This window comes from Anser anser (genome assembly GCF_964211835.1).
Source record: "Anser anser genome assembly, chromosome: 8".
Classification (NCBI taxonomy): Eukaryota; Metazoa; Chordata; class Aves; order Anseriformes; family Anatidae; genus Anser; species Anser anser.
The window spans coordinates 20,746,732-20,770,537 of record NC_139728.1 but is presented as its reverse complement, the minus strand read 5'-3'; the positions used below and the strand labels follow the sequence as shown (position 1 = coordinate 20,770,537).

Here is a 23,806-nt window from a genome sequence, read left to right as displayed (position 1 = left end):
GTATTATTTACAATAAATAAATAGGCACCCAGGTTGATATGCACATGAATCACATCTTCCATATACTTTTCCTACTGAACTATATCAATTTTCTGTAGATATACACTATTTTTTTTTTTTTTTCTTCATAATATGATTAATACCCTGAGATTTATAGGGTCATTTGCTCAGCCTTTCAGCTGGGGGCTAGAAGCTAGTCTAGGTCTTCAATGATTCTGGATCCTGCTTTGCTTATGGAAAGTTCTGTGATTCCATACTATCAAATATCAGCTTAGAGAGGATTTAATGTATTTTGCAGATGAAGCTAGACACTCAGTATAGGTAAAACTCCTTAACATTGTAACAGCTAATTTTTCACAAAGGAGAGGCAACACACATCTCCAGGTGAAGACTGCATGGGTTTATATTCAATGAAAATCATTTATGTGGATTAATACGAGAATAACTTGGTTTAAAAAATAGCTTTTAAATTTTAAAATACATCTTGGAAGTCATGTGTAGTGATCATCTTGGTCCTTAACTTGTTCTGTAAAAACATTCTAGGTAAGTTCCCTTCATGTTTGCGCTGGATTATTGGGGCACCCTGAAAACAAATATTTGATTATAATTATACCGGATACTTTCAACTGACATTTTGCAATACAAGATAAATTAAAAAAAAAATAAATCTAGCAATGAGTTAATATCTAATTGCCAGAAATTCAATGTATTCTGCATTAGGCAAAGGGATGAAACAGCTCGTTTTTTATGCATCTTCTCTCCAGATGAAAGAGATCTTAAAATAATCTAAACCATTTTACTTGTGGCAGTAAAAAGTTTTTTAGCATGAAGTTCGCACTAAAAACAAAACGTGATCCAGTCAGATCAAAATGACAAATTTCCACAAAATAGTGTCTCTTTGCTGTCTTCATTAGCCATAGCTATCACTGTCAGCTAAACTTTTGGACAAATATTATGCGTGGCCTTTGTTTTTAAAACAAAGGATAAAATTACTCAGTGTACAAACAATTTCGATTTCATGTTATAGGTCGAATATTGTTTTGACAGATTGCTGTGTAGTATTGTGCACTCTCAGATCTCAAAAAAGTGCAAGGTCAAAAATATTGTCTCTGACCTATTATCTATTTTAATAAAAATATTGTCAAAATAAATGATAATCATATTTTGACATTTGTCCTAGGAATGTCTTCAAGGGCCTCAAAAAATATAACGCATCAAAAACATTAGGCAAAAAGTCACAAAAGTAATACTTATTCAATATTTCTGTAAGGCACAGATCATACTTATGGTGGTAAGTTTGGGGATCAAGAAATAATGCAGAAAAGAAGCATCAACCCCCCGACATCCTTTGCTATGGGCTTTGGGAAGCATTCTTAAAACAAAACAAACAAATAAAAAAAAAAACAAACAGCAGCATGAGACCTGAAAGAAGGGAGAATTCAATGTGTTGCCAGGTTGTAACAACTCCAGGTACGGAATAGAATATCAAGCTAAGCTGAGAAATACTGAAGGTGTGGAGAATGTGGCATCTGAAGGAGTCTAGTATTGGAGAAACTGAATCATGAGGAATGCAGACAGCTCGAGGACATACAGAGGCAATATCTTTATTTAGATCAGTTACTGAGCATGTTTCCATATATCCATATATGATGCACTATTGTGAACGTTAAGAGATTAGCATGGTCAAAAAGCTATCTGAAAGATCAGGGAAAGTTGCAAGGCCGGTACCTTCCTAGCACCTTTAGTCCTGTTGTGGAATGGGGAAGGTATGATAACAGAGGTAATGATGCCTAGTAGGGATGTGCTGAGGCAAAGCCGGCTCAGTAGAGCTTGCAGTGCGTTGATGGGCAGAGAAGGGAGATAAGCTCGAGTTAAAAAGGAGCTGCTGTCTGTTCTCTGCTGCAGAATGAGTTTGTCAGTTCATCTTGGGGCACCAGACGTACTTGCAGACTGTTCAGAAGCCATCAGGAAGCATTATGATGAAGCTAGTGCTGAATGCAGCCAGATGACTATAACCCATGTTAGACACATACCAGTCCAATGACGTGATGATAGGGTACCCCCCAGGGAAGTTACGGCTAGTGGCAGATAGATCATGCAAGGCACACTGGCCAGGCTACAGTGTAGACAACTTTTTGGAACAGTAGAAAACCTACCAACGTGCTACGAATATATCTTTTTTGTCATTCATGAACTAGAGTTATGGTATGCTGTGATGGAATGTTTGAAGGGGAAAAATAGTAATTCCAGGACATTTAAGAGGTGACATAAGATAGATGTTACATGTATGTATATAGAACACATGCTATGATGATGAAATGTCCCCAAGGTGGTCGTGTGTTAATAGATTTCAGCCCCAACGAGTAGAAAAAGACTTGATGAAACTTACTGAAAAGGAAGTAACAGCCAATATGGAGCCTAAATAGAAACGATACCACAAAGAAAATGAGATTAGATTCTGTACTGCTGCTGTATGAAGCCCTTTCATTTTATTTCCAGAGCTTGGTGGGTGGAGCATGTTTCTTTACTTCTCAGTTCATAAAGACCTCGTCTTGCTTTCACTGAAATATTTTCTGGAAAGCAAGGGTAAATCGTTTGCTTAGCATGCTGACAGGAAAGGTAACTGCTTCATTTCTGCTTTTCTTCATTTCTTTACAGTTTGACTGCGGTTTGCTTGTGTAATTTCAGAATTCTAATCAGAGACATCTCAATATTTCAAAGAGTTGTGCTTAAAACCAAAATGAACAACCAAAAAAAATACTTTCTAGAGTTAAAAGAAAGCTACATTTTTTTTCCAATATTTCTTTTGCACATTTTCCAACAACTGAGGAAAAAATGCTAACTAACAACAAGTATTTTGGTAGAAATGCTGCTCAGGGTGCTCTTTAAAACCCAGCTTTTCTTTTGGAGAGGGACAGAAGTTGATTGGATGTTATTGAACTTTCCAAAGTAAACAGCTGTTCTGCTCATTTTTTTGTAAAAAGCATAGGATTGTTTTCTGTCTATAACTTGCAGTTTCATTGAAGAGAAGATAATTGATGATGAAAACATGCGGAGAGTGCACATTTTGATTTTAAATGCTACGTAAGTGACAAAAACTGTCAGAAGAAAACCACATTGCCTACTTTATTTAGCTGTATAAACTTTGATGGCAGGCTGGAAGTGCCTGTTATTTTCTGTCAAATAAGATATGGCAGATTTTCAAGGATCAGTTCTACAGCTTATAAGCAGTATGGAGGCTTAATTGTTTCCTTATGCTCCATTTTACAAATATACTAAACGTTAACAATCAATTACCTACCGGTGTGCCAGACTGTTCCTTAATACAGTATGTCTGCTCTGTCTTAATTTTTGCCTTGAAAATTAAGGAACTAAGTCATAACATCTTATGGCTTCTATACAGTCCCAGCTAACCATGTTGAGGCCTTTGACCACATCTTAAAGCCTCTTTGTCAAGGGATTCCTTCATAGCTTCTCAGAATACCATATGCACCTGGGCCTGTACAGATGCCAGCGTGAGACAAGCCATGTGGAATGCCTGAAGGATGTAATAAATGTTGTATGTGATGCAAATTCTTTTGACAGAGATATCTGAGGGAGAGTGGAATTCTTGTCTAGCTATTAGAAGGATTTTGTATGGAAATGAACTACTAGGAGTGATGATGTAGGAATTGCCACATTGCATCAGGCCATTAAGCTTGATTTTTTTCCCTTGGTAATGCCTATAGTTTTATAATTTAGTTATTCAGAGAATGAGGGACTGCCTTCTATGAATGTGCCCATCTAAGGCACTCAGAGGAGGGAGACTTGTTTGGGGGGGGGGTTGATTCCTTGTTGATTTTTGCAAAAGCTGTAACCTCCTTCCCTGAAAGATGAGATTGTTATCCTTGAAACATCAACAGAGTTGCTAGCAGGTATAACTTATTGCCTAAAAAAAAAAAAAAAAAAAAAAAAAAAAAAAAAAAAAAGGCAGCTGTGCAAATATTTGTGTGTGTGTGTGTGTGTGTGTGTGCAGTTTTTTAGCTACAGTTGGAAGAGCTTTTACCTGATCCATCTTAAATGCCATCATCTTCAATTTGTCAGATATTTTCTCTGTACATTCAATACACCAGCTGAGGAAGAGCGTAATTTCCTTATCACATTTCATTTTCAAACGCATCGGTTAAAACCTCTTATTGAAGTTGTTAGATTTGACTACTGTCTAGAAAGACATGCGTTCTCCTGAGTTTGGCTGGCCTTCTCTTGAGTTTCAGCTGGGGCCCTGGCTGCTTGGCAAGGTGGATCAGACTTGTACAGACTCAAGCTGGGAGCCTGTATGCACAGAGGAAGCTCCTCTGTCTTCAGTCTGGTGAGACGTAACCAGCGTTAGGCATATTTACCTGTTTCGTTTTGAACTAACCAAGTACAGTCTCAGTGTAGTACCAATTGACTGATTAGTTCCTCTGTGAATGTTCTGGCTAAATGACATGTGATCATTCCCTGTAGGTGTCAATGGAGTCTTGCAGAAATGTTTGCATGCAGTTTTATGATCCACCATGAACATTAATCACATGCAAAGTGTAGTGGCACCAATATCAAGTTCACTTTTATTGTAGAAAGCTGTACATTCTAAATACCTTTACTTATGTTTGTTTTCTAAGTATTCATTTTCCTTCAATTTCTTACAAGGAATATTCAGGACACACAGGACCTATATTTCATTTCATCCTGATTTATGTCAAAGCATATGAGGAGCTATATGTATGAGCTAGACTATCAAAATATAGTTTGAACTTGGAATTGTCATTAAGAGCTGTTTGAAAACAGGAGCAGCCAGTGAAAATATGCAGTCATGTGCAACCTGGGGCCCACTAACAATATTGATTAAATTCATAACTCGATTACTTCGTATTCAGGTGAGGTTGCTCAGCCAGTCACAGAAAAGAAGAAGAGACATAAATATCCACCCTGTATTTATTTTCAGCACTCAAGTCTTGTGCATTTAGCCGTCAAGGTTCAGCAGTGTGTTCATACTGAAGTTTTATTGAAATCTGTATTACTGAAAGCCTGTCCTGGAGAGAAGCTCACACCATGTTACCACAGAAATCACCCCTGGCAGAGGAAACTTAAATGCAGTTTAATTACGTAAATATAGGCAGAACTCAAGGCATCTATATACTGACAGCAGGGTAGCTTAAAATAACACATTCAAAAACTATTGAGTTCTGTTAACAACTGATAACGGCACAAACGCACAACATGGCAAAACAATTATATACATTTATATCCATCCCTTCTCCATAAGGAACCAAAAATATTGTTCTTTCAAAATGTTCTACTGCAGTATATGAGACTTAACTAGACATTAGAGTGATGAGAAAAACTAATTGAGGATTTAGTAAACTAACAAACTAGTATTAGGGATTCAGTGATCAGGGAACCATTATAGATTATCTTTTCTGAAGAACTCCTTGAAAATGACATGTCCTTTCCACCTGCTTTCCTCTAAGCCGCCTCTTCTGAATATCCTATTTACCTTTTGGAAACTCCTTGTTCTTCCCCGAGTCCAGTCTCCAAGGGGAAGCTTATCTTCTCCCGGGTTAAATACATTGCCTTCATCTATCTCTCTAGCCAGATTAAAGCCTCTACTTATCTAAAGGGGTCTGAGGCTGCATTAACTTGTGCTTTTTATCCCTCTGCAGTACACTAACTGCATTCAGAAGGCGTCTACCATCAGGGAAGTCTGGGGAGTTTATTGCTCGAAGGGTCTACAGCGTGGGTTGTGCTGCTAAAGGAAAGTTTTATGTGGACGTCTAGTGATTTTTACAGGCTCTGGGAGCATCCCACTTTCCAGATGTCTATTTTCCAACTTTTCCTATTAAGTGATAAGAGTTATTATCTTTCTTATTGAGGCAGATACTCTTATCTTAAATGAAAAAAATCTAAAGAGGTGCCAACTGGTTCTCTCTCCCAGGTTTACGTTCTGCATCCAGTAGAATGGGGCACTTCATTACTGCTGCGTGCTGGTTACAGTCCAGCTCACTGAGACAAGGTCTGCATTTGCAGAGCTGGTAAAAAAAGGATCACAACAGAGAAACAACAGCAGGATACAGCTGAGATGAATGCTTGCTGTTAATATGGACTTGAGGATGAGGAAGGGTAAAGGAAAGGCTAAAAAAGAGGCTTAGCATTGAATGTCTCCTGTCTGACAACGTAGTCTGAAATACAGCGCTTCACTTCCATGTTTGCGGAGATTGTTGATCCAGTCCTGAGCCTGCAGTTTGACACAGCTGGGAATGTGCTGATTTACAAACTGCAAGCACTTGTATTGTAATTTTTTGCTCGTGTTTAATATACGTGTCTTCAATTCCTTTTTCTTGATTACCAAAAATACCAAACTTTATTCACATTTCCCTCTTGGCTTGTAAGAGAAGAAGCATTTGTGTGACATGTTTTTAGTATTTAGTAGGTGTTCAGTATTTTAATACTGTATATGTTGCATAATGTCTATCACTTGGATCCTCTTCATGTAGCTGTCAGCGGAAGAGGCAATTACAAAGTGAGAGCATAGAAATCCACTTGAATCAAGGCTCTGCAATAAGATGACATATTTATAGGTACTAGAGAGAATATGTTTCATAGTAAAATGTAATTCATGATATTTATGCAGATTTGGAAATTGCTGAACAGCTGGGCATGCAAGCTACAGGGTTGTTTGTGTGGGTACCTGCTTGTGTTTTATCTTCTGCATTAGTAGAAGGATTTCTAACCATCCATTTGCAGAGATGGGTTTCATCAGTTGGAGAACATAATAGTCTTCCCTTAGGTACTCCCATCAAATATCTGTTCAGCAGTCACCCTGAAAACAGCTCTGAAACAGTACTGCACCACTTTTATCACTTTTTCCCTCTCCACAGACATTTCATCCCTGGATTCTTAAAGTACTCAGTTTTATACCTTTCTGAGGAGTCTGGCATAGAGGAGATTATTTTTGCTGGCTTCCACTTGTTTTCCCAGAATGCTTGACTCTTACTGACAGTCATCGTCTTCCATTCTTTCATCCCACTAGTAGGCTTTCTGTGCCTCAGGATAGTCTTTAAACCAAGGAGCCTGATCTTCTGATGTGCTGATCTCCTACCATTCCACCTGGCTTCAGCTGGCATTGTGAGTGCTCAGCACTACTGAAAATTAGCTTCCAAATGTATATAGCTGGTAGCATGTGTTCTTTGTTAGCACTGGCTCCGACCCACTTGTGCTGATTTGCTGTTTTAATAGCTTTGAACTTTCTTAGGTCACTGAGTCACAATTCATTTTCTATTGGAGTTTGTGATTGTATGGGAAAAGCTATGTCTGGTGGGAGACAAAGGGAAAGGTTATATTGGTTCTGAGTTCCAATTTGATTTACCCTTTCCTTCCCATCACTCTCTAAGTTAGTGATCTGAAAGAAAAAGGTAAACTACTATACATCAGAAGAAAAGTATTTTGCTTTAAACTCCATTTCCACAGTGTGGTGAGCTGATCACTGGGATTTGTACAGGTTTGTTACATTTGAATTCAGAGTACTAATTGGGGGTTGAAATTTTCATCCTGTGTTTCCCCTGACATAATTGCCTTAACATGTGTCCAGTCAGCCACATCACCGCCGTGTATGACCTGTAATCTAAGGCTGACCAGGACACTTTCTGAATCATATTGGCTCAGCTGCGTAACTGCTTATGTGGCATTATCAATGCCATTCTGCAGTGGAGAGGCCTCGTGTGTCAAGACCATCTCTGCAGTTCTCTGGTCACACAGTAAAGTTAAATAAGCTCAGAACTGTCTCTAGGTCTAAGCTGCCTGAGCCAGGTATGGAAGATTCAAAGGAAAGCTACCAGCTTGATTTGAGAAATCTCTTCTTGACCAGTTAGGACACTGAATGTCTGCCTCAAATCATACTGGTAACCAGAGGTAGCCGGCGGTGCTGGCTGCAGCTATCTGTGCTTGTTCGTGGAGGCCAGCTTACCTCAAAAAGTTGGAAATTTGATGCAGTGACAACTGCTGAGGGATAAAAAGAGATCCTACTGAACATCCAGAGATAATGCTGATGAGAGCAGAAGAGCACTCAGGTAGTATCATTTTATGAGGCTATTTGGAACACTGAATTCAGCACAAGGAGCAATTTTAATCCATATAGTTTACCACAGCAGCCTTCTGTGACACACAGGAGATGTCACTGAAGTCCTGAAATTGACCCAGGACAGATGAATTTTCTGGTCTCTGAACAGACCTTTTTAATAGAATACCAAATCTGTTGTCCAGCAGATTGTTTCCTTCAGAACAACCAGTACCCCCAGTCACAGAATTGGCATGGTAAAAATTGTCCCTCATCTGTGCTTTTAGATAATCATTAAGTTGACATTTAAGAGCACATATGACAAGAACATAGCAGCGCATTATTAGCCTTCCTAGGTTCTTGTCAGCAAAGGCTGCCCGTGAAGTATTCCTGCTCGTGTGTTTATCTGCCTGTCTCATCTATATTCCCTTGTAATCCAGCTCTACTGTTTCTGCAGGAGTTAGTTGTTTTACCGTGCTGTATAACTGCAGTATTTCAATCACGTAGCAGAGAGGAGATAAACTAATGGGATTTGATATTCTTTCAGTAAGGTGTTGCTGAAACTGGAAGAGTACAGCAAAATGGCAGTGGGCAACTGTTGGTAGCTGTATAAATGAGAGGTCAGGATTACAGCACTGTAGCTGTAATGGTTGCCTCCTTAGTGTACATAAATATAATTAATTCTCACAACTTTGCCCTGTGATGAAGGCAGGTTAAATGATGGTGCAAACACTGCTGAGAAAGAGAGATGGCACTGTAGTCTTCTAGCTGTGAGTAGTGCCCGTAAGGACCAACTGTGTGTGTTGAAGATGGGGGGAAAAAACAACCTTTAATTACAATCTTTTCCTTTGTGTTTATCTATTTCAGCTGAGAGCAGTGCCTTCTAACTGAACCAAGATAATTTCAGAATGGAATGAAACCGGCATGGACTCAAGTGAATACCTAAAAGGTGGGTTGGGGTTCCTACACCATAGAAACATATTAGAAAAAAAATGCTCTGTTTCTGCCCACTGTTAATCTCCCCAAACATCCTTTATCTGCATCAGAAGAGCTTTCTGTTGTAGTATGGTGTGGACTGTGATTATCTATTGAAAGAAAAATCTACAGAACACTAAAGTTGGAATCTAAAATCAATGCATCAAGTGTATTGATCTGACTATTTCTTGTCCTCCATGATGGTTTGTGCTGGCAATTATAATAAAAATTTAGCTTTTCCAAACCAATTAATGTCATAATTGTGCTATAAAAACAATTAATTAAGCTTCCCCAGAAAAAACACATCCGTGTCTTTTGCCTCCTACATCTTTCCCTTTTGCAATCAAAGTATTCAGCCCTGCAGACCTGGGAAACAGTTTGCATGAAAGATGTGAGAAATTCTCTTACGTGAAAGGTACAACAGGTAGGGAGGGCGAAAAAAATTCTTCAGTAATTTCCCACTCATATTTTCACTATCTAATGGACCAAAATAAGCTAAGCTGGGGGTTAGTTTGGTGTATGGCTCACTCCACAGCATTTTCCTCTGGTTGGCTTTGTGATTAAGAGCAGCATTCAGGACTATAAATGCAGACCCAGTTGTGCCAGCTCTGACCAGTACCTGTCCCTTCCTGCCTGTGGCAGGAACTGCTTAGGGTTGTTTTATCTGTCCTCACTGTCTCATTTATTAGGGACATTTCTTCCTTTGTGGCTGAAGTCCCTCAGACATCCTGTTATCTTTCCAGAGTGGCATGTAAGGGAGTGAGTTGGCCTTGCTATGTACAACAAAGTTTTCTTTGTTAAACTGGGGCAATTTCTGGGCTTGAATTTGAATTTGGAGTTCCTCACAGTATCTGTAGGAAAGTGGTAAGCTAATGGCATTGTCAATAAAGTTTGGTTACCTAGATTAGATTCCAGTTGTCCATCTTGGTTTTCTACCATCTACTTTAAAATTAAATTCAAGGTGAAATGAGATACTGAGTAGAGTCCCAGCAGTCACTGCAGTAAATGGGGATGGATCTTTTTTATGCAAGTCTAACATGATGGAAAGAAGAAACCAAGTACCTAGAGCAAGAGCCAGGGAAGGAAAAGAGGTCCTTCATTTGAGGAAGTGACACAAATGAGCCCTTTGTGCCCCAATTCTCAGATTAACTCTAAGCAGAAGTGGGAAGATGATAGATTACACAGAATTAAGACACAGTGCCATAAAAATAGTTAGGTGTCTGAATCTGGTTGTAGTAACTGAGTTATATGCCTAAATACCTTTGAAAACCTGTTCCTTGAGAAGCTTAAATGTGTACAGGTGTTGTAGAATTGTAAACCTTCCATAGTTACTAAAGAAGTAAATGGGTAGAAGGTGCCAAACATTGGCTTTGGCAAGACAGCTGCAGAACAGAAGCTCTGGCCAAGCCAGTCACAGCTGCCTTCTGAGTATCTATCAAAGATGGGTAGAGTTTCTTTACCGCTTGGTGAGCTCGTTGACCACCATGGCCAATATTGCTTTAGCCCAGGTGAAAGAACTGCTTTTTAAATGGGATAGCTTTTCATTCAGGGCTTGCATTAAGAAGAGAGTTGAGAGCTTGTAAATCAGGGGAAGCGTGGATGATGTACTATGTGCTTATCAAGGTTAGTTGATAAATGGAGCTGTATGGATGAGCTGTTATTAGTAGTGGTTCTGTTCTGAAAACATCGTGTGTGTAGTGCTGACTTTTTAATGCTGCCACATTTCAGAGTGTCCTTGCTTGAATGAACTTTGCTCTCTATGAAGCAGGTGTAACTCTTTATGATACCTCATTTCAGGGTAGTGAATGCATGATGTGTTTATTTCTTTTTTCAGAACTTCTTTGTTCCAGGTATAAATCATTCATTCATTTTAAATTAGTCAACTGATGTGGACTTTGAAGTGTTATGAGGATTAGTTTAAACATTTGTGTAGCGCATGCTTTAAAGATGAATATAAGGTACTGTATAAGTGTCAAGATTCAAACATGGGCTGGGCAGAAAGTGCTGCTGACTGAATTTTCAGAGGCAATATGTTAGATAACCCTGAGTCTGTTATGTAAAGGTAACATGAAAGCCATGGAAAACTTTCGCAAAGCATGAACAATTGAGAAAACTTGTGAATGACTTTGCAGAAAATAATATGCCTTTGTTTGGTTGATGAATACTCAAAAACACTTAGGGCTTGATATAGACTAGTACACTTCGAGAATACTTAAGGTTTTGTGATGTCATGGAAGCAGCATTTGAAGCACATCATTTAGCCTGGGACTGTTTCTTGTATTACTGTTGATGCCAGGAATAATTCACATTTAATCTTTATTATTGCTTTTAATTTTGAACAGTGTGTGCAAAACAATAGAAGAAACAAACAAAACCTTTGTTATGTGCGTTGCAACACAAAAGACAAGCAAATAGAGATGGGTAGGCCTTAAATGAAACGTTATATTTTTTTCTTTTAAACAAATACTGTTCTGTAGAACTCTATTGCTCAGTTATGAATGGGTTAAGGTGTTCTGCTAAACGCATTGCCAAGGATCCAAAAAAAAAATCACGGTTTAATTCAAGTATCCTTTGGAAAGGAATGCACGTATGTAGATTCTGGTGTTGGGTTCTATGCAGCAGATATAAAAGCTATGCTGCAAATTTTCCATCGCTAATAAATAATTATAATAGAAACTTAGTATAGGTGCATAAGGCTTGAAGTGTTTCTAGTTTTTCTCTTTAAACAATGACTGTTTGCAAGCCTGCCTGGAGAGCAGTATTAATTACTCTTTTGCAAAAGGGGCAATAAACATTTAAAACTTTTTTCTTCTATTTGCTTCGTACACAGATGCATTTCAGAAGCTTAGAAACTTTGTGTGAAATTCTGTCTTCTAGATTGAAGGCTTTTTTTTTATCCCCAAGTACTAAGAATATTTCAGATTAAACTGAAATGAGGTTATTTGTGTTCACCAAGCAAACTGCAAAATCAATTATTTGTGTGGCTCTGGTGTTAATGTGTATCATCTGCTCTTGTATTCTCAGGAAGACAGTACTCCTTCTCTGAGGTGCCAGCACTTTTTCAAATAGCTAAAGTGACAGCTTATATCAATTTGTTTCTGTGATTTACTATTTCAGCATAAAAACAGAAGCAAATCTATTTTTTTATCTGTTTCAGCAAAAAGCTTTGTTTCACATAGCTGTATTTTACTACACTTCATCTGACATAGAATAATCCTTGTAACACGTTCTGAGGAGGCTGCTGTAAAGATCTTTTAAAAGAAAGGAAAAATATGTCCTCAAAGGGACTGGCACTTCTGAAGAGAATGAAAGGCCAATGAATAGTTGGTTAGGATTTCTGCCTCCTTTTTGGTCTACCTTTCCTGAGAGATTTTACAAACTCATTTTGTTAGAATATAGTTATCAGCACTGTGAAACACAGAATACCCGTAGCTTGTTAAAAATGTGGTGGTGTAGTGCAAAAGCTGTCAATAACAAGGCATAGTTTCCATTTTGCAAGACTTCTTAAATCATGAAATGGAGTGAAAACTTAAATTTTTGATTCAATGGAGGCCTAGGCATGATTTAAACGCTAATTTGGCTGATTAGCCAGGGAAACAGATGTATCATGTGAGAGCATGCTGGATGCAGGGAACTTGTAACTGAGAAAAGAATATTGCTGCATGAAAACATCTAGAGATGGCCATTGCTGTGCAGAAAGCATTGTATTTGCCAACCAAGCCAGGTATCAAAATAAGAACCACATATAGCATGTATGTATTTGTAGGCTAATCTTTGATTTTTATGATATGATGGATATTTTTGGATCTGTAGAGATCAGGGGCTTGGACTCCCCCTTAGTTTCGCTGTTAAGGTTCCAGTTTGAAGTTGCCAGTAGAAACAAATGATCTCGCGTGCTGTGCTCTGCGTCTGGCAGGGAGGTGTACCCTTTATGAGGCTTTGGCAAGGGGCATCTGCAAAAGGTGTTAGAAGTCCATTTTATGTACTGCCAAGCAACTCATTCAGAAACTGATTGAAACAGGCTGCTCCATGGCCTGAAGCAATGACAGCAGAGCACTGTTGTGGGGGAACACTGCAATTATTTGTTTTTCCAGGGTCTTGCCTGCATTGATAGCCTTAGTATTTGAGTGTTTCCCAAACATTAAGTGACTTGTATGCAGCACACATTGCTTTGCCAGCTGGAGCCAACAATAAAAGCTTCTACTGGAAGCGCTTGGAGGAGAAGAGCGCTGTCCAGGCTTTCCTGATGCACGTGGGTGACCTTTACACACATGTGAAATGTGAAGGGGAGCAGAGTGGGAGGCACTGACCTCTTGTTTCTGCTGACCAGTGACAGGACTAGAGGAAATGGCATAAAGCTTTGCTATGGCTGTTTTGTTTTGTTTTGTCAGGCTAGGTGTTAGGAAAAGGCTCTTCCACGGAAGGGTGGTCAGGCACTGGAACAGGCTCCCTGGGGAAGTGGTCATGGCACCGAGCCTGCCACAGTTCAAGAAGTGTTTGATCAGCACTCTCAGACATATGGTCTGGTTTTTGGGTGGTCCTGTGCAGAGCCAGGAGTTGGACTTGATCCTTGTGGGTCCCTTCCAACTCAGGATAGTACATGATTCTGTTTTATCTTAGCTTTTCCGTGTAAAGCATGTTATCTTTAAAGTTTTGTAGAAATATGTAACCACCTTAATATCTCACAAAGCAGCATAATAGATTTGAAGAGGGACTGAATTTTGATTTCTTCTATTCATTTGCTTATTCCAATGCAATTCATTGCTGTTTACTTTCCAGCAGTGTTTTGCATGATGACCAGTGAACATCACTGCCACTAAACTGCTGCATGAGCTTTATCTATCTGTATTCCTATTAATGTTTAGGTGATGTTGAACTAGTTATCCCAGTATTTAGCCATATGAGTTTGTAGACTCACTTATGCAAATATTTATGCCCTGGTACATGTCAAACAAATAATGTGTTAAGATTTGTATAGTGAAGATCCTTGGAAGGTAAATATATGTTACAGAAGAGATGTTGTTTAATGGCAAGACTGAGAAAGTAGTTAGGATGATTTATTGTGAAATCCTAAGCTGCCTGGGGAAAAGGAAACTGATGAATAGTGACACCTAGGAGCCAGCATTGCTTTGGTTTGAAACTGAGAGACTTTAGTGTTAAAGAGAATGCTGCTAAGCTATGGGTGTACACCCATGTGGAATACAGTGCAGCTGTTTGTAATCCTGGATATGAAGTACTCTATAAATTGCTTTAGCGATGAATGGCCTTAAGTCAAAAAAGAAAGTATGAAGGTAAATGTCAAATCAAGCTGGCAGTATCTTGTATAGACTAGCATTGGAACAGGCTGCCCAGGTCAGTGGTGGAGTCCCCATCACTTGATTAGAGGAATACAAATTCTATAAAGGTGGAGGCAGACATCCTTCCTGTTGTGGTTTAACCCGGCTGGCAGCTAAACACCACACAGCCGTTCGCTCACCCTCCCCCCTCCCTCTCTGGGATGGGGGAGAGAAACAGGAAAGTGAAGCCGGTGAGTTGAGATAAAGGCAGTTTATTAAGACAGGAATATAATAATAACAATAATAATAATAATAGTGATAATGATAATAGTATTAACAATAATAATGTGTAAGAAAACAAGTGATGCACAACGCAATTGCTCACCACCCGCTGACCGATGCCCAGCCTATCCCCGAGCAGCCGGCCCCCCACCCCGGCCAGCCACCCCTATATATTGTTTAGCATGACGTCAGATGGTATGGAATACCCCTTTGGCCAGTTTGGGTCAGCTGTCCTGGGTCTGTCCCCTCCCAGCTCCTGCTGCACCCCCAGCCTGCTCGCTGGCAGGACAGAGCGAGAAGCCGAAAAGTCCTTGACCTGGTGTAAACACTGCTCTGCAACAATTAAAACATCAGCATGTTATCAGCGCTCTTCTCATCCTAATCCAAAACATAGCACCCTACCAGCTACTATGAGGAAAAATTAACTCTGTCCTAACTGGAACCCGGACACTTCCAAAGAAAAAACCTCTTAGGGAAGGGTGTGATAGAATGTGAGTGGTAAATTGAGGGGAGAAAGAATTCTGGAAGTAATTCAATAATTAAATATATAAGCATATGTTACTATTTATTCTTTTCCTGTAGGGAGTATGCTGTAAACAGTTATCCAGCATGGCTCACAAAGGTGTGTTTTCTTTTTTCTTGTTGGCTCTCTACTTCTTCCTCCCTAGATTGCAAGGGTCACTTGTGCTGGACGGGAACTGAGAGCTTCAGAGCAATTGCCTGGAGGTTGTCTTTGGCAAGTGATGATAAGACACAGCTCACAAATCCAAAAACACTCATCAAAAGTCTGTTTCCGATCTGTTCCTTGAAAGGGCAGGAATCACCAACTAATTTCAAGTTTCCCTCAGCAGAGTGTGTGAAGGAAGTCAGCGGGGGAAACAGACACAGAATTCCTCTCAAAGCTTTCTGGGGAAGATGACAAAAAGATAAATAATTTCTAAGAACAACAATTCCAGGGAAGTAATGAACTGTTTTCCAAGGGGTTATCTATGCGTACATTATGACTTGCTGTCACATCAGGAATGAGGGTGATAGTGGGGACAGGGCTCTGGGTCCATGTTCGGTGTGTTACTGATACTTGGTCTGTGACATCTGATAGCTGTCTGTGCTGTATTTTATCTCCTCTTGAGACTGATTTCTAAGTAAGACAAGACAAACCTGGGTGATCCTGCTCATCTTGGTGTGGCCCAGTTTTTCCTTTGTGGTCTAGCTATATACCATAACCCGGTCTGTACTGTTAAACTCTGTAATTCTTTTTAAATGGGTTGGGCCACAGGTAATGTAGGAATGCACATGCAATGTCTGACTTAATTATCGTCATTCTCTAGTTTTGTGTAATGGTTTCTAAATATGTTATATATAACGTTTGGATAAATCAGGTGGAGTTCACATCTGTGTTTTTGGAATGCTGCATTTGAGGCTAGGTTGGAAAGGAGAGCAGCGGGGTTACAAAGGGCAAGTTAGAAAGCTCTGACTCAGAAAAGTAATTCAATCTTCTCACCTGGGGAGCCTCGGTTAAGTACCAGCTATGAATTGGACTGTTGTCATTCTGAACGGTATTTAAATCTGCAGTGAGCTGTTATACCCAACCAAATACCATGAAGGGGAAGAGAGGTCAGTGTATTTGCATGGGTGCCTCTTAAATTTGTTTGCTTTAGAACTGTAGTTTCTCCAAATACTGCCACATGCATGCTCCTAAGAAAAAGTCTTTAGTGGGAATTGGAGGGTAGGATGCTAACAAGCTTATTCTCCAATGTCATTTTATGTTTCATTGCACTTTGCTGAATTTTTGACAAAATATACTTTTTCCATGGCAGTGGTTTGCCTTTGAATCCAAAGGAGGAATTTCTGTAGTTACTGGCTACATGAATTTGGGTTAGAGCACTCTGTCTAAAAGCACAGCACAACCCAGTCACAGTCTTCCTTGGAAATTATTAATTTGTTTCATTAACTGTTTAATTGCAAGTATTGTTTTCATGCTCTGCTATTGCTAGAGTGCTAGCTGACTACACATTCTGTGATACTTTTAGTGAGGTCTCTTCTCTCATGCTTTCCAATGCAAAATCTGTTTAGTATTTTACTTAATCAGCTACCTAAGCCATTAAAGTCTGTCAGACATACTGTAAAATGATTTTGAAAGCCAATGTGATGAAAAAGACATGCCAGAAAATAAGCTAGTAATGTACTAAGTGTTTTTAAACATATTGATGTACATGAATGCATGCACACATGTACCCACACTGGTGGTTAACTGTTACAAATCACTTATAAGTAAGCTCAACTCTTTTGGAATTTGCTCCAGTTTTGGATTTCACTGTCCGTAGAGCAATATCTGATGTGAAATTTGCCAATTCATGGTGGAGAAATGAACCCTTCCAGCTTGTCAATACATGCATATTTAGAATTACACAATCATAAATGGCAAATTTCAAGGCCTTTCTCATTAAGAAAAGGGAACAGAAGGTTTATATCTTTTTTTCCCCTTAGTTCTCTTATTGTCTGCAGAATAACACTGGTCGTGGTGTTGTGTAAATGCAGGTGTCGGGCTTACAGAGCAATGTTTAATGTACCTGCCACGTGCTGTGTTGCACCACGTAGCCATAGGAACCTGTTCAGTCGATGGTCAGGAGTCTCTGCACTGTGCCCCCAAGTAGTGCAAAAACCTATTACAGTGCCATTTTTTATTTTCCAGTTATTTTTCTGGTCCTTTTCAGCTGACAGAGAGTATTTTAACTGTGAGCATTATGGTTTGTTTCTTGTTTTCTTGAAATTTATACACCAGAACTTTCTTCTGTGTGATGTTGAGTCTTTGTGCAGATGAACATCTTGGTTGTATTGCTGTGATCCTACTGTTAGCTTAATAGTAAAATGTGCTCTGCTTATTTTCAAAAGCAAACACGGAGATACCAATATTATCTGACAGTGTTGGCTGATATTCTCAGTTCTAGTAGATTTAAGTGAAATTTAGGCCAGCATAATTTTTCTTTGTAATTTGCATTGTCCCTGTGGTTTAACTATCATGCCAGCATTTATCTCGGATGGGTGACTGCTTCCTTCTCTTGCATAATGCTGATAAAGTCTTTGTAGTTATTATATCATATTCCCTGACATCTTCATGCCTATTTTCCATCCAATTTTCTGTCTGTCTATGAAGGTCATATCTTGGCCGTTATCTGTGCATTAAATGTATTTTGCTGGCTTGCACTGTGCATTTCTCTTACATACAGAACGCCGCCTATTGAATTATTGTGAAACTCCTTTATACATCCTTCCTATCTGTCGCTCAGATGTCCCTGTACTCAGGACACTTTCCATTATTGTGGTTCTCTCCACAACTCCCATGAGTGCTACTTTGCATGTAGGTTTACCTCCTCTACTTTGTATTTGCTCTTCTTCATTGCATTTTGCCCTGTTGTATTTTTGTCTTCACTTTTTTTTACAGTTTGTCATATTTGATGAGTTCAATATCTGCTCTATTTATGCTATTTATTTGGAATGTGAGCATTAAGCTTTGCATATATCTTGATTAAACTTTTGTGGTCACTCTAAGGATTCATGACATCTTAAGCAAACCTAAATAGCCACTGCCCCGTCCTCACAGCCTTTACTCTGTGTTCCACCTTCCCCTTACACATGCACACGTGCACTTTTTCCCTCACTAGGCATATTGTTCATGCAACTAGGTGCAAGCTCCTAGGGTTGATTTAGTGAAAATTTAATCCAGCAGAACAAAGGATTTGAGATTAACTCAAGCTGTAGCAGAGTTGCGGTTTGACTGTCCCTATACAAAAAGGTAATGAAGTTGGTTCATCTTGTATGTACGGGTAGGCAGTTCTGTGCAGTTTGCCACTGTACTGTCTCTGTGAATGGAGAGAGCTATTTCCTGTAAATACAACTTCGGATTGAAAGCAAATTTTTCTTTTTTCCCTAAGATGGATTGTTCTGTCCCGTTCAAGTGTGCTGAACATGAAATGTGGTGCAACTGCTCTTTTTCGCACCTTCTCTGTCTGCAGTTCTGTGCCCTTTACATGGACCTCTAAGGGCTTTCTAGCATCTCTTTGGTGTTCACAGGCCTGGATCAGAACTCTAATCGATACCTACTGCTCTCTGTGTGAAGTGGCAGCTCTTCAGGGGTCATCTTATCCCAGGGTGTGCTTAGATCCCAGAGCAGGCCACGACTGCTTAATGATGTTGCAGATGAAAAGGATGAGCAGCGTGGTGTTTCTCTTTCACCATTTGTCTTTGCAGTTCTTGGTGTAATGACAAGTAGGGATGACTTGGATCAATAGGAGGCTTTCCCTGGTGCTCTTTACTTTTTTAAAATTTCCTTTGTGTTTTTTTTTTAAAGTAAATGGTTTGGTTTATAACTAATTGTTGGTAGCAGTATGTGCAAGAAACAGGAAAGAAGGATCCTGTTATGCCTGGGTATGAAGGATAATCCCAAAGAAGAACATTGCATGGAATGGAGTGTCTGAGGCTAAAGCAGAATAATCTCTTAATGAGGGTATTTGCTGTGGAAGGAAAGTGGCTCTCCTGGAGATAATCTAACTAAGAGGTTTTTGTAGTAACCAATACTGTCTACTTTAGACTTGGTAGAAGAACTGGTCCTTATACAAAGCATATTGCAGGACTGTGAAAGTACTTGCCACCTTTGCTTGAATTGCTTCAGGTGCTGTGCAGGTTTGCACCGTAAGCAGACTGCTTTTCAGCCATGCCGAGAATAATCTGTTTGGGATAGAAGAGGGATAAATAACTTCTTATTATGACAGAACTATGTTCTAGCAATACTAACAAAAAAATTCATTATTCCTATGTCACTTACCTCACTACAAATGGCATGCACTTGTGAAATGGATGACCACCTGATGCAGCTTATTTTTTCTTGCAGTTTGTAGATCTGAAACTTGTCTGTGCTTTTGGACTCTAATGTTCCAGTACAACCACAGTAGCCTTAAACAAGAGCTGAAAGAGCCGATATGAACCTGAGCTCCAGTAGGTCTTGTGTACTGGATGTGATGAAATCATAATTGGCTACTAATTATAATGTCCTGCGTTCCTAAATGCTTTGTGAACAAATCCTGACTTCTGTGAGAAGTCGCTTCACTTTACAGGGTGTGCTTAGCAGCTTGTTCTCCTGAGCCATACTTGGTGTTTGCTCTGTTGGTGTATCAGATAGCATTTACGTGCATTTCAGCCTCAGATAGGAAGCTTTCTGACTAATCCTGAAATGGATGAATTTACACGCTTCCTGTAAACAGCTTTATGTTTTGTTTGAGAATATTTTCCAGAGATTCTCACACATTATTGAAAATTCTTGCATGATTTTAGAAGCAAACTGCAAATATGTGCTAAACAGTTGAGCAAATACCTCCTGGAAAATGAAAATAATGAATGCAGGAAAGATTTAAAGCTTTAAATCTACGTCTGTGTTGTGATGAGATCTGGGTGTTAACAACCTTCCCTTTCATTCTGCTCTCTCTCAGGCTTGCAAAGTCCTGAGCTAGTTTTGTTTTGCCTCTTGAAAGTTGCTTCACTTTTTTGGTGAACTTTAGCATGCAGACAGTGAAGCAGAAATATTGTTTTGTAGATTATTACTTGCTTTCCAGCTGAAATAATTCCTTTTGAGGCTCCATCTCCCCTTGCTTTAACAAAATTACTATTTTCATCACTTACTCACTTGACTATGTTAGTGCAATGCTACCTGGGCAGTCTCCAATGCTATTCTAGCTTGCCTGAGGTCAGTTATCCTCGCTGCTGGTTTGGGGAGAAAAGCATGGGGGAAAGGGAGCAGAAGAGGCAGGAGGGGTCCTGCATCTCTGTGTCTCTGCAGCAGTTCTCAATGAGACACAAAATAGCATGATGCAATTCTAAAGGCTTTGTTCAAAGCAAAGGAGGGAGAACATCTGAAATGCATTCAAAGCTGAATTCTCGTGCCCCTTAAGTGAACTTTGTGTAACGGTATTTCTTTTTACTGTGTGTAAGAAAAGCTTCAAGCAATGCAAATGATGGCCACCTTCTGAAACCCAGCTAGAAAGAAACTGGGCACACAGTAGAAATGTCACAGAAATCTCAAGTGGGTTTAAGATACTGCTTTGAAAATTCTTGGATAAGCTGTTTGGGCTTACTCTTTGAAGGCTATGTTAAAGAAAATGAATTTCACTGGAGAAAAACAGTTGCTACTTCTATTTGTAAAAACAGAATTAGACACAAATCTGTAAGCTCTTTATCTGCAGACCTAACCTAATGTCAATCTATTTAACTGGGATGTCAGTCAGTGGCCTGGTGCCTTTACCAAAGAGTACAAGGTAGACTAAATGTTAATTTTCAAAACTAATTGTCCAAGAATGCAAATGATATGACAGAACTGACCAAAAAAGCTGTCCTTCTGAACCACTTGCCCTTCAGTTGTTCATGACCTCACCTTAAAGTCCTGTCTGTATTTTCCTTCTCATGGAAAAACCTCCAAGGGTTATGATTTTTGTCAAGGAGGACAAATACAGTCCTGGGCAAAGGCCGGTGGATCTGGCACTGTACTTGGCCAATTATCCTGTGACATTGACTTTCTGGAATGTCACTTCATTTGATAGGGGTAGCCTAATATAATCAAATCTCCATCTCTCTTCAGCTCCAAAGTTACATGCCTGTGCTTTAGGAGTTTTCTGTTTAAATCATGACTATTTATGCTCAACTTATTCCCTCCTTTCTGTACATACAATATCACTTTCACTTTTGTTGCAAGAGAATCGGGGTGTTATGTGATCTCCAAACATTAATGGAAAAACTACCAATAACAGGAACAGACAGAAAAATGATGCGCTGATGATAATCTTGAAAAATACAAGGACGGGAAAGCTCTCTAATTGCTTTGCACATTAACGCTAAAACTCTGCGTTATGAACCCTTTAATATATCTCGCTTAGACGTTCTCAAATGGTTTTGGCTCCAAGTTCCAATTTCTTTGCTATTGAAAAGTAGGCTGTGATTACAGAGCAGTGTTAGTACGTATGTACTGAAATTGCTGAGCACATTTCTACAGGTGTCTTTAAATTGTAATGAGAGAGGTTAATATTCAGTGTAATATTAGGCATTTGATTAGTGGGAGGGATGAGAATTATCAAGGTTGTAAATGATTGTGATTGAAGATGTGGTAAATTTGTCATGGAGCCATACAATTTACTTCCAGTAAAAATTTTGCATGTTGAATTATCCTTGCTGAAACTGGTATTTTACACCAAAGACTGGTGAATCAATAAAGTCTCTCAGTGGCTTCAGAATGATGAATGGTAGGATTAAATTGCTTTCAAAATTAGCGTTTAAAAGTAGGCCACCCTATCTTTGTGTTTAATCACTATAATGGATGTGTGCATCTTCCATTTTCAGTCTGGAAAACTGTTAACAAAGGAGCTAATGCTCTCTTGAAAATTCTAAAATGACTTAAATCATCAGGATCATCAGAAGTCGTAAATCACCCAAATTAACAAAGATACCATTTTTACAACGGTACGGGGACCATTATGTGGACTTTATATGGACCACTGAATGGGCTTACTCTAAAACTCCTTGTTCATTAAGATATTGGGATTCTTAAACACTTTATGCTAACTTTTAAAAAGAAAGTGTTAAAAAACGGAATACATTCTTTCTGTAGCTTTTCTTTTGAGAAAGTCATCTCAATATATCCTGAAGTCGCATCATAGTAAACGGTGGTGTTCATGGACCCAACAAGTGGTATTAATTGGGTTAGGGTTTGTCACAGGACAGCATCTTGCTATCTTTGCTGTTACCTGGAAGTAACCACTTCCACATGAGCTGCTCGTATGTGTCACATATAGCCTTGTAAGTCAGAAAACTTTATGGGCAACCCCACTGAATGTCACTGTAATGGCAGGAGATGGAATCTGTCTGATTTCTGGATATTATCATTTAAAAAAAAAAACAAAAACAAAAACACATTAAATAACAAACCTAAGCATTCAGAAATTTAAAGTGCTGAGCTGATTATCTCTGCAGTCTTGACTTAGTCAAATTTTGTACTAAGCATCATACATACATTTAAGTCAAATGATCACAACCTGTTTTTAGTTCTAATGCTACCAACCTGCTTATGGGCATAGGTTGGCCAGATGCAGGTAGAGAGCAGCTATTTAATTGTTAGCTCCTCCTTGTCTAAATGTGGCCACCCTCTGCCATATGTTGCTTCATGACAATGAAAGGGTTGTCCTGTAGACAGGATGCCTAATTTCCTAATTAGATTCTCTAATTGGACACTCTTATTCAGTGTAATATCCACATTAGACAGCATATACATATTGCTGTTGTGTAGGAAAGAAGTTGAGTCAGGAAAAAAAAATCAATGTCCATTTATGTTGGTGTCTGATACAGGGCGCCTGGGATTTTTTTCCCAAAATGTTAGCATTATGTGCTGATAAATCTGCTCAGAATAGAACTCCCATTACCTTCAATTGCAGCTGCAAGCACCCAGTGCATTTGTGAGTAAGACCTTAAGGTTTCAAACTGGGAACCCAGAAAAGGAGGGGCAAGCATACTAGTTCCTAGCTATTACTTCAGAAAGCACCGCAGAGGATTTGTTAGAGACAAGTACAGAATCCGCCTCTTCACAGCTGCTTTCAATGATTTCTCATCAGAAAACTGATGCAGGCTTTCCTTATGACCTCTTTCTTATTCACTGTATAACTTTTAATTTTTCCAGTAAGTGAGGCAGTTATCCTGTAGGAAATAGTATTTCTGTGTGATGCTGATTCTCTCATCTTTTTCAAGTCCTTCTTTTGAACTATGAAAAGGAAGAAAAATGGGGGAAGAAAAAAACAGCTTCCTTTGGGGAAAGAATTGTGTGATCATATTAATTCTGGGGGACACACACACACAGGCTGAATTTAAGTTGCACATACAAACTGAATTCTTTTATTTCTTTATTCTTGCGTTTGATGGTACAGCTTTAATAGTGCTTTTAAAAGTATCATTTGTTTGTAATTCAGTTTTTGTTTGTAACAAACCCTCAAAGTGAGGGTTGCTGATTATTCTAATAAAGGCAATATACAAAGATCTCTAACGTATTAGCCACCTTAAATCCCATTATAACTGCATCTTTTTATCTTTTAGCTCACTGTTACACAGCAGTGTAGAAAACTGTTAGAAGCAAGCTTGCTGGCAGTAATACACCGGTAACACTGTCTCTGTTAAT

General features: G+C 39.1%; 1 protein-coding gene across 8 annotated transcripts in view; it reads left to right on the top strand.

Moving 5' to 3' along the window:
• Positions 1-9,046: 9,046 nt before the first annotated feature.
• The window catches only part of ST6GALNAC3 (ST6 N-acetylgalactosaminide alpha-2,6-sialyltransferase 3), a 239,071-nt gene continuing 224,311 nt past the window's right edge, over positions 9,047-23,806 (top strand). The window contains exon 1 of one of the 8 annotated variants that reach the window (XM_083846530.1): positions 9,047-10,669. In XM_083846530.1, the coding sequence (XP_083702656.1) occupies positions 10,646-10,669 (24 nt within the window). In that variant the 5' untranslated portion in view covers positions 9,047-10,645. The remainder of the gene's footprint in view (positions 10,670-23,806) is intronic. The other 7 variants (XM_083846533.1, XM_083846534.1, XM_083846536.1 and 4 more) reach the window with 7 other exon arrangements.